At 41.3% G+C, this 14107-nt stretch overlaps 1 protein-coding gene across 14 annotated transcripts in view; it reads right to left on the bottom strand.

The window, feature by feature from the left end:
* BRD4 (bromodomain containing 4) overlaps positions 1–14107 on the bottom strand; it is a 140912-nt gene that overhangs the window by 20189 nt on the left and 106616 nt on the right. For 12 of the 14 annotated variants that reach the window (XM_090061425.1, XM_090061427.1, XM_090061439.1 and 9 more), the window contains 4 exons: positions 6269–6478; positions 5116–5315; positions 3435–3736; positions 1767–1877 (listed from right to left, as the gene is read on the bottom strand). In XM_090061425.1, coding sequence (XP_089917551.1) covers positions 1767–1877; positions 3435–3736; positions 5116–5315; positions 6269–6478 — 823 coding nt within the window. The remainder of the gene's footprint in view (positions 1–1766; positions 1878–3434; positions 3737–5115; positions 5316–6268; positions 6479–14107) is intronic. The other 2 variants (XM_090061428.1, XM_090061429.1) reach the window with 1 other exon arrangement.

The raw sequence follows: 14107 nt of genomic DNA, 5'->3' as shown, positions 1-14107 counted from the left end.
GCTTGCTAAGAACGTTTACATAAAAGCAAGACTGTTCTTTGCTTTTCGCCCTACACTAGCACCTTATGGCTTATACATTGGTTGTCTAGTAGTTTAAACTCTACTGACTTCGTTAAAACTGGCCACGGTATCAATGCTTGCAACTCTGCAGATAATAAGACTAGGCTGGGAATAAGTGGCGGGAACAGAAAGGAAAAGCACCCTGTTATCATACCCACATATCCAGAATAGAATGACTAAAGAAGCAAAGAGAAGGAAAGACAGAAAAATCTAAAGGTTATTCTAAAATTTTTCATGGGAGCACTGGCAAGTCTCACACAGCATTAACCATTTGACATAATGGAAAAGAAGCCACTGAAATAAAACAAGCATAAAACACCTTTTGCAAGAGTGTACAAGTGGCAGCTCTGATTCAAGTCTTGTCTAACAGCAGAAAACCATTTTTCTATATCACACTACTATTACCACAAGGGTAGGATTCAGCACCAATAAAAGGTACCTTTTGACCAGCAGTAGAGGGAATGGCGTCTAACGCATCAAATCTCTGGAGTTCCTCTTAAATGTATACTAAAAATAGACAAAAGCATGCAACTCAAAATGTGTTCTGTTTAAAGACAGTTTTAGTCCAGATTTGTTCCAAAGAAAATACAGAGCTGGAGTTTGTTGGAAGTATCTCCAAAAAGGTTCCAAAATTACTCCAAGAAATACTAAATGCTGCTCTCTGGAGGGCAGAGAAGGTATTCACGTGACATTCATGCCGGGCTTGTTCTGAAGTTTTGGAACTGTGGCCTTACATTCCTACTGGCCAAATGAAAGACCTGCAAGCTTATCCTCTGGCCACAGCACTTCTAACAATGCAAACATGTTTTATGGCAGGGGAGGGTGTTGCACCTTTTTTGCACTGCAGAGCCAATCCAGCTATGGGAAAGGAAGCAGGATTATTTTCTGTCTTATCCAACTGCAGACTCAAATAATTTCAAGTAGTAGAATCTTTGTTGCTGGTGATTTATGTGGCAGAAAGAGCCTGGTTTAACTTTCAGGATCCATCTGAGTTGGCAGCTAGAGAAAAAACACCTTAACTATGCAGCTCCGCACACTAAGACAGACAGGGAATGCTATAACCAGTTTACAGGAACATACACATTACACACACACTCTCTCTCTCTCTCTAAAAATCTTATTTCAGAAGTGTGAAAACAACCTCAATTTAATGTGCCCAAATCACAGAAATTGGAGGCTGTATCCATTCTAAAAGGCTAAACGGAGTAGTTTTGCCCTCTACCATCACACTTTTTCCAAAAAAGGAGAAGTTTGGAGTCTTTATTATTTCTTGGACACAAATCCATTTCTTCAAGCATTCTCTAGCAGACAGCTCTGGTGCAGGAGTGTTTTGTTGTGAGAACACTTTACACCCCATGAGCAAACTATACAGAGAATGAAGCTCCTCTAGAAATATGAATCTAAGTCTTGGGCTGGACATAGGTACCTTGGCATATATTGTAGGTTGGCTCCTGCAGCCCATCTGGCTCAGAAGAATAAAGCTATAAATGATTTTGCGGTGCTTGGAAAATGCCAGAGGCAGCCCCCTTATCTCCAAGTTTCATAGGTCGGGTCCAAAATGGGTAGTTGCAACATGCAGAATCTACACTGTGTACATTGTTCCAATTACAAAGATAAAAAATTAAAGACCAAGCCAGTACTGAAAACATATTTATTTATACAGAAAACAGGTATAGGACCGAGTCTTTAAATAAGCTGCATCTAACCTGTTTCTGAATCTTCACTGTCGGAGGAGCTGGACTCACTGGTGCTCTCAGACTCTGAGGAGGAGAACCCCTTCATTTTAGAGGAACCAGCAATTACATCCACTTTCTCTGCTGCAACAAGATAATAGTACAATATTGTCAAAGTGTGACAAAAATAACCCAGAATCCAGTCTGTGCTGTGTGGTCTTCCCACATCAGTGCTGCTCCTAAAAACAATTCCAAGGCTTGGAGACTGCTTACATGCTCATGTTTCAGGGCTGGGGTCATAGCTAGCTGGCTAACTAAAGTGCTGCTGCAGCTGAGTACAGCAAACTCACCGCCTTGCCCTCTTCTCCTACCTCTTGAATGTTGGCAGAAAAGGAGTACTTGCCTTCCTGATCACTTTCCTGGCAAAGGAGGCAATAATGCAACTTGTCTCTAAATAACCTTAAACATACACTTAACAGATCCTCAAGAAAGTAAAGTGTGATAGAAATATTAGAAGAGTGCTATTTACCCAGTGAACTACAGTGGCTCCAAAACTCCATAAACATACTCCTGGGACAGAAGCCAGTCCTTCTGAAATCTGTGCTAGAAAAAGCTGATCATGCACTTGCAACAGCTGGCATTTACACTTCAGCATCTGGGCTGATTTTCTTTCCAAAACACTAAAATCCATTTACAAGTGTTGCTAAGGCCAGTAGCCACCATGTACTACTAAGTTTGACATTTTAAGGCTGGTGGAATTTCTATTTTAAAATCCCCAAGGTTCTCTCACAGTACAAAGAAAACCTCTAGAAATGGGCCGAATTATTTTCTTCTTGCATTTAAATACTGTGACTTAAGGCTCAGCTATGGACCCACTGGAGGGTCTTCTACAATCTTGCTAAGGCCCCAAGCCCTGCTGGCCAGTCTTGGACCCCTATACCCGCATCCATATTTGACTCTGTAAAAGGATTTGTTTTAACTTTTAAAACACTTATCTGAGCATTAGCTACAGACTGGCTCATTAAAATGGAAAAAAAAAATCTTTGTAGCTCCAAAATCTGGTGGGGGAAAAAAAGTGTAGCATAGAACAGCTCATACCCGAGAAAACGTAACTTTCAAAGACGCAGGGTCAGGGTTATGCATTTGCAAGCCATTACACATACTAGGACCCTAGTCTGGCATGGAAGCACATTTCCATTATAGGAAGTATGAGGTTTTGGCAGGGAGGGGAAGGAGGTTTGCACGTTCTTATAGTGAGTTTGCAGCCCAGAGCAGTGTGTTGCACATTAAAAAGAAAAAAAAAAAGGTTCTCACAGGAAAAGGCTGCACAGATTGAAACAGCATATAATATTCCACTTTAACTAGTGCTATGATAGGTGTTCTTTGCATTGATATTGTTCAGAGTAAAGGAACTATTTACAGTACAGCTCAAAGTACAGGGACACTAAGATCTAATGGCCTGATATGATGGGCTGAAGTCCAGCAGTAAGATTTAATGCATATGCTCTTATGCTGTTAGTCAAATTCATGTTTTGACTGAAAAGTAGCAGTTTTTAAATCAGATCCTCTCTTTCACTGAGCCAAGGTATGACACCTATATACCCAGGATGGGCACCCATCTGTCTCTACACATGCCCATGTCACAAGATTGGAAATACATCGCTGGAATGTGAAGTAAACTGCTTTGAGGGTGAAAGGTACCTTGAGGTTTCCTCTTCTTCCGTAAACATGATGTTACATATCTCTCCAGCTCCCGTAATGTGGATGGCTTTAATGTCTCAAAGTCAATTTCAATCTCATCCGGATTGGAGTTTTTAAGTGAGGGTTCTCTCGACTGGATGATATGGACAACTCGGCCTAGTTTCTCACCAGGGAGCTTATTAATGTCCAGGCTCAGCTGCCTCTTCTCCTCATAGGACATTGGCTTACACTTCTCCTCCTCCTCAGACTCGTAGGCCGGAGGGGGCTTGCTGTTCTTCACTGTCACAGGCTCCTTCTTACTACTTAAGAATAATTATAAAACATTATTATAGAAAACACTAAAATACTGTGATGTTCAAAAAGCTGCTCCTTGGCACTAATCTGTTAAATGTAACCTTGACTACATTACATTAAGCTGTAAATGTAACTACCATGTCTGGTAGTTGTTTGTTCATAGCTTGTTAGTAGAAGTATAGCAGGGGTTTCTGGGTGAGAGGGCAGAGGATGATGACCAGGTTCTGCCTGGTGACATTCACTTTCAGTTTTAAGCAATTTAGATACCTCTCGCTCACATACTGGTAGCTGTGTGATAGGGGAAGCAAGCAGCAGAAAGCATTAAATAAAGGAAAAAGGAAAAAGAATCTTCACAAATCAGGAACAAGCTGTTAGGGACTTGCAATACCGTGGGACTCTGGCTTTACTCTGAGAACAAGGAAAGTAGATCTGTTAAGGACTTTGTGACACTAGGTTTATTTTATGGTTACAAGGCAGCCCAGTTAACTTGACAGACTTATTTTGGCCAGATTCCCAGCACACCAGCACTAATGCATCTAGTATGAACAGCTTATTTTGCCAGAGGCCTATGGCATTAGAGAAGGAAGAGACTGATGAGGTCAGTCTGCTTCCGTGCAAATGATTTACAGCTGTGCCCCCACCAGATCTTTTGTTGGTTTCATCTAGTCTGAATATCTGAAGTGGGAAGTGGGGGCAGAGTATAAGGAAAGCTCCATCCCTTATGTGGGGGCAAAGCTATCTTCCTACCTGAAGGTTCTTCATTTTAAAATGTTTGTGCTCACACATCAACATTTTTCTCTTTCTACATTGCACCCCATCACTGCCTCTATTGCACCCTAGCTACTGGTAACCTGTCTCTGTGTGGGTTTTGTACCCTTCAAATACTTGAAATTATCATGTTCTCTTGTGCTGTCACTTGGGAAGCTGTAAATATTTAAATCTTAGCTCTTCCTTCATGGGTTAGTCCTTACAGTTCCAAGAAAGGGGTGGGGAAGAAAGCAAGGGAACTTCAAGAGTCTGGGATTCAGCAAAGGAAAAACAACTGCAGCTCTCTGTCATGTCTCATATAGTGGCAGCCAGTATTTCATATCAGATACTAATGGCAGCTTCCATTAATGAAGCACATTCCAGTACTCCCACCATGCAATACAACCACCTGGGTATTGCACTTGCATTTGCTATCTGGAATTACAGTATGAGTGCCAAGGTCCTTCCTGAGGCAAGAACATTTGCAGCGAGGTAGCAACCTAACGTAGCCAGGAGGTGTTACTGTTCCAAGTGATCCCAACAAGAGCAAACCAGCTAAATTAAAGCATCTGCAACACTTCCTATTGTTTGCCAATGCAGCAAAACACAAAAACTGCAGGATGAGAGAGACAGGGCTGACCTGGAGTTACTGCTGTTGCTGTTACTTTTCTTGGCCTTCTTGGGTGGTGGTTCCTTGGTTTTGCTTTTCTTACTCTCTTCTAATTCTTCCTTCTTTTTGTGCTTCTCTTTTTTCTTTTCTTTCTTGTCTTTCTCCTTTTTCTTTGGTTTGTTCTGCTGTGGCTGGGACAGGGCAGCAAGCTGTTCATGCACTGCTTTAAGCTAAAGAGGCGAATACACAAAGATCAAGATACTTTTGCACAGTCTCACTTCCTCATCCACGTTAATTACCTTTCCCTCTGATGCCTCTCCCCATTTCAGTACCACCGTCTCTTGTTTCTTTATACCTCTAATGCTAAATGGGCAGGTTTTTTGTTTGTTTTTTGTTGTTTTGGGGGTTTTTTTTTTTACCGTAAACTGATTTTTGTATATGATGTCTTAAAAGGGCCCTAACCACCTTGCCAGAAAGCAGGCAGTCTAATCATCTGTTACTACCTCCCCCATCAAACAGGCTGCTCATCCCCACAGCACCAGCTACACTCTCTATGCTAGTGCTGAGGATGTGATGGATTGGGAGGGAAGCGGAACTGAGAAAGCCAGCTATAGCAATCCAGACAGAGGGCTTCTTGCCTGTGTGCTGGACTCGCTGGATATTCTCCCCAGAGGCAAGGGTAGCTGCAGACCACATGCTAACCTTTGGGCTTCAAAGTCCAGACAGTCCCCCACTGCTGGTAATGGCAGAGAGTTGCTGTGATTTCTAGACATTTTGCATGTTCTGGAAGGTGCTGCAAAGCAACACCTTATGCTTATACAGTACTTTGCCTATTGTTGCTCTAAATGCTAGAGGCTGCAAGTGGGAGAGGAACAGCTGGAAAAACCCCAATCATATACTGTTCACTCTCCCTTTCAGCATCCACTCTGTCACTGTGCAACACAAGATACTGGGTAAGATGGACCTTTGGTCTGACCAGTAAATGGCAGTTCTTATGTAAATCGCTTTCAGCTAAGGATTTCAAAGCACTTAATAACACATGGGAAGTTGTCAGCTCTGATTTACAGACAGACAGACAGACTAAAGCACAGGGAAAAAGCAAACTGTCCAGAGTCCCAAGTCACTAGAAGAGTCATGACTCCAGCCCTAGACTCTCACACCTACACCCAAAAGAATACAATACCTGTTCCTGGAGTTCTGCCAACCGCTGAGCTCGCTCTTCCTCAGAATCGTCCGATGAGCTGTCGCTGTCGGAGGAACTATCACTGCTGCTATCGCTGGATGAAGGGGGAGCCACCTTGGTTGGGGGTGGGACCACGACCGGAGAAGAGGCTGGAATCACAGGTTCTTCAGGTTCATCTGGCATTTTAGCAAAGCGCATCTCAAACACATCCTGGGGGAGAAGCACACAGCAGGGCAGGACATGATGATGAATTTGGCAATGTACTGCACAAATTCATACTTACAAACTGTCTATATAGGGGCAGTTATTTCCAAGCCATCCAAGGTGTGCACACGAGCCTTTCTTTTCAAAGGGAAGAAGGAAAATAGACTATGGTTCAATGGGCCTTACATAATGAGGACTATGTCTGCACTACTGGGATGCTGCTGCTTTAAGAAAAGCAGCTGTATTCCAAAGCCAGGCGCTAAGTGTAGATGCAGCTGAGCCAGCAGGGTGGCAAGCACATCAGGGGGTTGGACACCAGAACCATGCTGGCTAGGGGATGTGGCAAATTCCCTAAGTGAATTCTCGAGTGCTGGCAGAATTCTAATGTAGATATGAACTAAAAGGAAAAACCAGTTTAACTGATGGTACAATCTACAGAAGAAGTACAAACAAACCTATTGGAAAAGCAGGACAGCTCCATGGATTTGTAGGAGCCACCTTTTGGCTGGCCAGTTTGGGACAGAACCCATGCTGCTTTCTGGAAGATATTCCAAAAGAAGACTACTACCTCAGACTGCTGCTACAGCCATTATCCTCAGACCCTGGTTGCAGTGACATGCTGAAAACTTTAACTGATTGAGCACAAAGCAGGAGATTGCTTACAGTGCATCACTTGCACACTCCTTTTGCTTGTGTGCCAGCAAAGGTTGTGATTCCTTCTTGAGGGCAGAATTCCAAGTTTGTGACTCAGGTGATCAGAAAAAGTCTTATCAACTTATCCACAGTCTGTTGCAGTAATTCATGACCAAAGGTCAATGTGAGACTGGGAGATATGACAGAAAGCCCTTTGGGTGAATTACAACTATAACTGCAGGGTCAAAATCCTAATGCAAACCCAGTAGAAATACTGCAGTGTCAAAGACATTTCCCTCCAAATATCTAGCACTTAACCTTTATTAAAACTTTTCTCCAACAAGTTTGGTATCTGGGAAGAATACTCACACTGAAAAAGCTCCTCCCCAGTGTGAACTATTCCTCATTTATGGTTAAACAAACTTCTCTGCAATTATTACTTAAATCAGAACAGTCCGAGCTACTTAGAGTATGATTCACACACACAATGCAAAAATGGCATTTTCTTACTCAACTGACCTCTGTACACAGTATGCATTGTGCATACTCAATAACCAAATAAGATTTTACTATTGCTATTAGGCTTGCAAAGCCATGGAGGCCATGAGGGTAGGGTGGGTAGTAGGACAGATCTTTATTCTAGTTGTCACCATATTCTCAGTTGCTCACTAAATTCCAGTTGCATATTAACTGTTAGCAAAGCTAACCAAATATAACTATCTTAACTTTCCACTCCCCAACCCCAAGCTGGCATTTAGAAACACTACCTTTGTATATGTGAATCAAATTAACATATTATGAAGTCAATGAGACAGAGCCTGGGTGGATGAAAAGTCTACACCTGTGAGATAAGCACTAAGTTGGTGTAAATAATGGCAATGGACAGATGAGATAAGCCCCTAAATCAGGGTAACATCCTCAGCCGGGTGAAGAATTACCTCTGAAAAAAATGAGGGATAAAACAAACAAAAAAACTCCCAAACCCTCTATACTGGTGTGAGTTAGAGCAACTTGGGATTTTCCTGCCCACTTTGATCTTGAGGTAGTAAATGGCTAACAGACTTTTTACCAGTTATAGGTGAAGGGCTGTAGTAGCATGTGGTACCCAGAGTGAGCCAAAAATCTCTTCCTCCCCTATCCTGTTGTATTCTATTCAATCTACAAACCCAATGTAAATTACACAAACGCATGTGAATGTCTGGTCTCCACTTCTGAGTGGAACTCAGAAATATTATTTACAAAGAAATGAACTTTTCAGAGAATAAAATCATTTTCAACTAGATTCTCAAAAGCACATCCTGATTGCTTAGCCAAGGTTAGCTGCCTCTAATTGTTATGGAAGGCTAGAATTCACAGTAGACGCAAAGCGCCTCCTTATAGTACAGGAGAGAACAGCATAGTCCCAGGCTCTGAGTTACCAGTACGTTTCAGCAAATAAAGGATGGGCCTGGTATTCCTTTCAACCAACCAGACAAGAATTTTCTAGTGCGTGTCTAGAATCATATGGCTGAAAGGGACTTAAAGGATCACTCCCTGAGCAGATATGCAGCACATGCTATTCCTAAGCCATCTCAGATGGAGACCTATCCAGGTTCTTCTCAAGGTTGATACCCAAACACTTGCATGTAACTGGGCTTTACATTCAATTTTAAGTAAAAGCTGATAAAAGGGAATACTGCCCTGGCAGCAAAGTTAAAGGCCAAGATCTCAGACCCTACTGCACGATGGTCTAGTTACCATTCTGACATTTTAGTTTTGAAATGCAGGATCCCAAATGCACTGGCTGTCTCAGCACAAATATTGAGGCTCTTTGAAGTTGAGTATGTATCACATATTACAGTCAAGGTAATGTCTCCAAGACTTTGCATTGACGTTAAGAGTACAGCTACAATGGCTTTGAAGGAAATGGTAATAACAACAGAGAAAGTGAAGACAACAGTTAAAAAATAAACTAAAGAAACCCAACTCCTTTGGCCTGCTAAAATTTTCTACCCCAAGTTGGGCCCTCTATGAACAGACAACTCAAAACAGGAATTATGCAAATAGCCTCAACACTAGCACTACAGCAGCAGCTGTTTATGGCTTTTGTCAGCAGAGGTAACAAGCACCCTTTCCCACAGATAAAATTGTTACTGTCAACATCCAAGTGGTTACAGAAAGTGAATGCCACCTCAATTACATTTACCACTTGAGCAAGCAGCTTTCAATTATCCTTCCAGTGTGAATCGGAGCACGATGCACAGGGCAGTGACTCTAATTCTCACACATGGCAAGTTTTCAACTAAACAGTAGCACTCGCACATAAAAACACTAAAACTCAAGTCAGTAATCTGACAATAAATTCCAGAGAGCTACAATCTTAAAGGGAGTCTCATGTGAAAGCCAGGGTATATGTACTCATCAATACCTATACATTTTGTTTGAAAGGTTAATTGCAGAGCTGGTCTGTCCATCCCCTACCCACCACCTTTAATACGCCAAAGGGAAAATACAACCAGTACCACTCGCATAGGATTACAGCAACATTTGAGACATCTGTAAGTATTGTTAAATCTGGCTGAGGACATTAGCTTTTTATTTTACACCAAGTATTCTTTTCTCTTTCAGAAAACACCAAATACCTGCATCCGATAAAACTGACCTAAAGAGCGCAACTTTGCTGGCACACATTTCCAAACTAGAAAAAGGCTCTCTGTCCCGGGTGCTGGAGGGGAAGAATCAAAACAGGTACATTTTAACTTAACTTTTGGAGCTCAGTTTTTAATCCCTTTCTACAAAATAAAAAAGATTTTACAGATGACATGTAGTTTATGAATAAAGCCTCTTAATCTGTAAGTAAGGTTTAAAAATACAGGATTTATTTCAAGCAACTTGTTTCTAGTTTTCTGATCAAGTGTTATACAAAGAGAAAAGATTCCTGATGTGACTAGAATGTAAATAAGCAATGATCAGAAACCAAAACAAATACATGAATAAAATGGGAGTGAGAGGGCAGTGCTGATTAACTGCTTTTGCAACACCAGGAAGTAAGAAATTTGGTCCTATTAAAAAGCTCCTCCTCCATGCATTAAGTTTTCAATGAGTTTTAAAATGTAAAGCAACAGTTCTCCTATAAAAAGCTTAAATTTTTAAAACACATACAGAATGTTAAGTGCTTTAATTGTACTGAGATTAAACCCCTTGGGACAGGGTGTGTCTGGTTCTCAAAGTGCCAAAGACTCTGTTGGTATATAATACATATTTAACAAGTACAAGTTTGCAAAACTCATTTTATATCACTCACCCAGTAAAATATATAACAGTATAAAATCTGGCATTCTACACAGTAAACACAGTAAAATGAAATAAACCAATAACCTCAATTCACTAAGCAGCTCTTAAACAGTATCAAGAAGAATGTTTGCACAAGCAATGAATGACTCCTTTGAAAAATGTTAAAGGGCTTTTTTAAACAAGGAAACTGAATAAGAAATAGCCAGCTTCTCCTTTCTCTTCACCCTGCATTAGAGTGTCTGCAATTTTCCCTACCCACACCCACCACTCTGGTATCTGATACATGCTTCGTTTTTTTTCAGAAACTTCCCGCACTTTGAGCACAGTCTCACCTTTCTCTGAACTAGCAGTAGCATAAGCATCAAAAACCCACATCTGGATGACACCCAGCTTCTCTGTGTTCCAAAATTGACTGCAGGTTTGAATCATCACAAATTTTGCAACGGCTGCTACCATCTAGTGGCATATAAAATTAACCTGTCAGCAGAATTCACTTACAGGAGCAAACATATGTACCCATTTTTTCTGAACATGAAACAGTAAGCCAAAAAGGTCAAAGTCATAGAATCACAGAAAAATAAAGCTAAAAGAGATCTCAAAATATCATCTAGTCCAACCTGTTGCTCTGTCTTGGGCATAAGGGAAGACAGCACTGCAGGAAATGGAGCACTAATGATCTGAACTGTAATAGCAGCAAAATGGACAGGATATAAAAACTCTAGGAGCCAAAAAGCCTACAGACAAGTAGGTACAATCCTGTTTGTATTAGCATACATTCATTTTCCAGCACTTACAAGGGTTTCTGAGTTCCATCTTGTGCCAAATGAACCCAAACCAGGCCCTTTTCAAAAAAGCAGTGAATTAATGTGTGAATTCCTAACAACTCACCATCCACAAACTAATAAAAATCCCACAAAATGGAAATTAACCCAGAACCTACTTTGAGCTTTGCCCAGCAGGACAACGCTGATGTAACTTCGTGTGTTTCTCAAGAAAATGCTTACAGTTTAGGCTGTCTATAGAAGAGACCTGGCCTCACTCTTCCTAGCTCTATAGCAGGACATAGCCACATGAGGAGGCTGGCCCCAGACTAACTTTCAGATTCATTCTTTAAGCATCCAGAGAAGAAAGAATAAATAGGAGGGTGCCTTGAATAAACAAAGGAGGCTGGAGAGGGCCAACAGTGACTTTCATGCAGTCTTTCATCTGGCACAGCACTTAGATGTAGGACAGTGTTCAGAACTGAGCACTACAACTGAAATTGGAGGGTTCTGTCCCCCGCCAGATACATCTAACACTTCCAGCTTCTGTGGCAAATCTACCAGTTCCATCTCAAAAAAATACATCTTTTTCCTTTCTGGCAGCATCTCTGAGCTGTAAGACAACCTAAAAAATTAAACAGAGCACTCAAGGGTATAGAAATTCAATGTGTGATTTTAGCTACCACTGTAAGTAGACACTCATGATGATAAATTGGCAAGAAGCTTGAGAGGCCCTATGCACTGTGCTGAAGTAGCCAAAAAGATTCATACTACTTGGTCTGGATTGCAGAGTTCTTTATACATGGTTTAAGGAGAACATAAGTAACTTAAGTAACACCACCACATAGTGACAGGATACAGCATGAGAAACACGAACTTTACATTCACAAAAGGTGAGTAAGAAACATCAGCAACACTTTCCATGTAGTTTAAAGACCCTGTTTTTAAACAGAATTTTTTTAGGCTTTATAAATGAGAAGTAAGCCCCTACATATAACCTACTCTGACTTGAATCTGGAGGCAGGACCACTGTGCAGGTGAAACCTTGACAATTACAGTCACCAATGACACCAGTGGTATTTTGCCACTGATTTCAATGCAACCAAGATTTCAGACATTGCTTCTGGCTGCTCAGCTCAGGACTTTAAGCACAGCTTGGTGAAATTAAGAATTGATGCGCTTTTAGCGCAGCTCTTCAGATCTATTTAGGCTTAGGTAAAAGTGATTAGAGCTTCAGAATCAAACAACTGGGCTTACTCTTGTGTTAGGAAAAGCCAAAGGAAGCAGCAAAAAGCAACAGCATTAAAAGGGAAGCAGGGTCTAAAAATGTAAGTAGCAAGGAGAAGAGAATGGTCTTCAAATTTATCACCCCTACTTGCTTTGGAGTGCAGGATCCAGCACAGATTTGCTGTTGTGTGCTACTGCTCTTTGATCTCAAATGCTGCATTCCCAGTGACTGCTTTAACTAAGGAATGCAGCTTGACAGGTCCATCAGAAAGTAAGCCTGAAAACCTGTGATTGTGGTTCAAGGTGAAAGCTGTTCAATAAACTCTCTGGGGGAATTCCTGTTAGTGGAAACTCCTCCACGTTGCATGGGTTTCCCACATAAATAAATAGCTTCACCCTGCATTTACAGCCGCCTCAGGGATTTACAGGCCAAAAGTGACCAAAACTTACATAAAACCTTCTACAGAAATCCTCTAATGCTGCAGAAATTGGAAGGTAGTTACTCTCACTCTAAGTGAGAAATCAGCAGCCCTATATGACATTAGGATGTGCTCTGTTCTCTGAGGGGTTCTGCTGGAGACAGATGCCTTTATAACTTCTTGTTACTCAAGTTCCTACAGCACTGTGCTGAACATTAGCCTCAGCACCCTGGCCAGCCTCCTATTTGATCAACTGCATTCTGCTGCCCCCAGTTCTCAGTCACTTGCAGCTGAATGCTGGGCTCTACTTCTTATGCCAAACCCTGGTACAATTTTGCTGCCTGTGCTTTAAAGCACTGTCACATCCTACCATAACAGTTCCTGTGCATGCAACCTGTAAGTCCTGGGCTCCTTTTGAATGATAAATTCATAGCTCATGCAGTAATATGATGAAGCCACTATTTTTCACATGATGAAAACCTGGTTTTTACCCTTAAAATACAAAAAGAACCATTTTGTCCATAGCACCCTAGCAATTATTTCCCTGTACAGAACAGAAATAACACTGCTCCCTCAATAGTTCACTCTGAAGTGTGAGAAGGGCTGTTACCTCTTGAAGACATAATAGAAACGGGTTTCAGTTTGTAGCTCTGGTTAAAGACCACAATTTGCAGGAATGCAGGACTGGAAAGGACCTTATGGGTCAAGCTCAGTTTCCTGTGATCAAAGGCATATGATTCTTTTCATGACATAAAATCCCTTTCAGAAACCAAGATCCACCTTACATTTAGATAAATGCTTTGCTTTACTATTCTTACCAGGGCCTTGCTGCTCTGATTGTTAGATACATTTTTTGATTTCCAGACCAAATTTATTCATGGCCAGATTATAACCAAATTTTCTTGTGCTAACACGATTCTTAATCTTAAATTGCAGTTCTTCCTCCATGGTGTTCACCCTACTGCTGTGTCCAGGCTCTTGTATGACCCTTTAGTCTTTACTGTGCCAAGCTGAACAGCTCAACTCTGAATTTCAGTATGTTTCACACACTCCCCATTCTCCTGATCATGGAAGCAACTCTTCTCTGTGCCTGTTCAAATGATTTTTGCTTGAGCTGTGGTGACAATAATAGTATACAGTATGCCAGATGAGGTTTCATTGGGACTTTGACTGATGGCATTACTATCTCCCTATCTTGCCCCACACAACAAATCCATGCAACTTTCTTCCCACTGTATGTTCAAGGTGTACACAACAAGGACTGCGAATGCTCTGAACAGCAATTAATTCTTTAACTAAATCCTATAATAATATGGTAGAAC

Source organism: Crocodylus siamensis, chromosome 8 (genome assembly GCF_052110815.1).
Source record: "Crocodylus siamensis isolate JL-2025a chromosome 8, ASM5211081v1, whole genome shotgun sequence".
NCBI classification, from domain to species: Eukaryota; Metazoa; Chordata; order Crocodylia; family Crocodylidae; genus Crocodylus; species Crocodylus siamensis.
The sequence above is the reverse complement of the archived record's forward strand: the minus strand, read 5'-3'. Positions and strand labels throughout refer to the sequence as shown.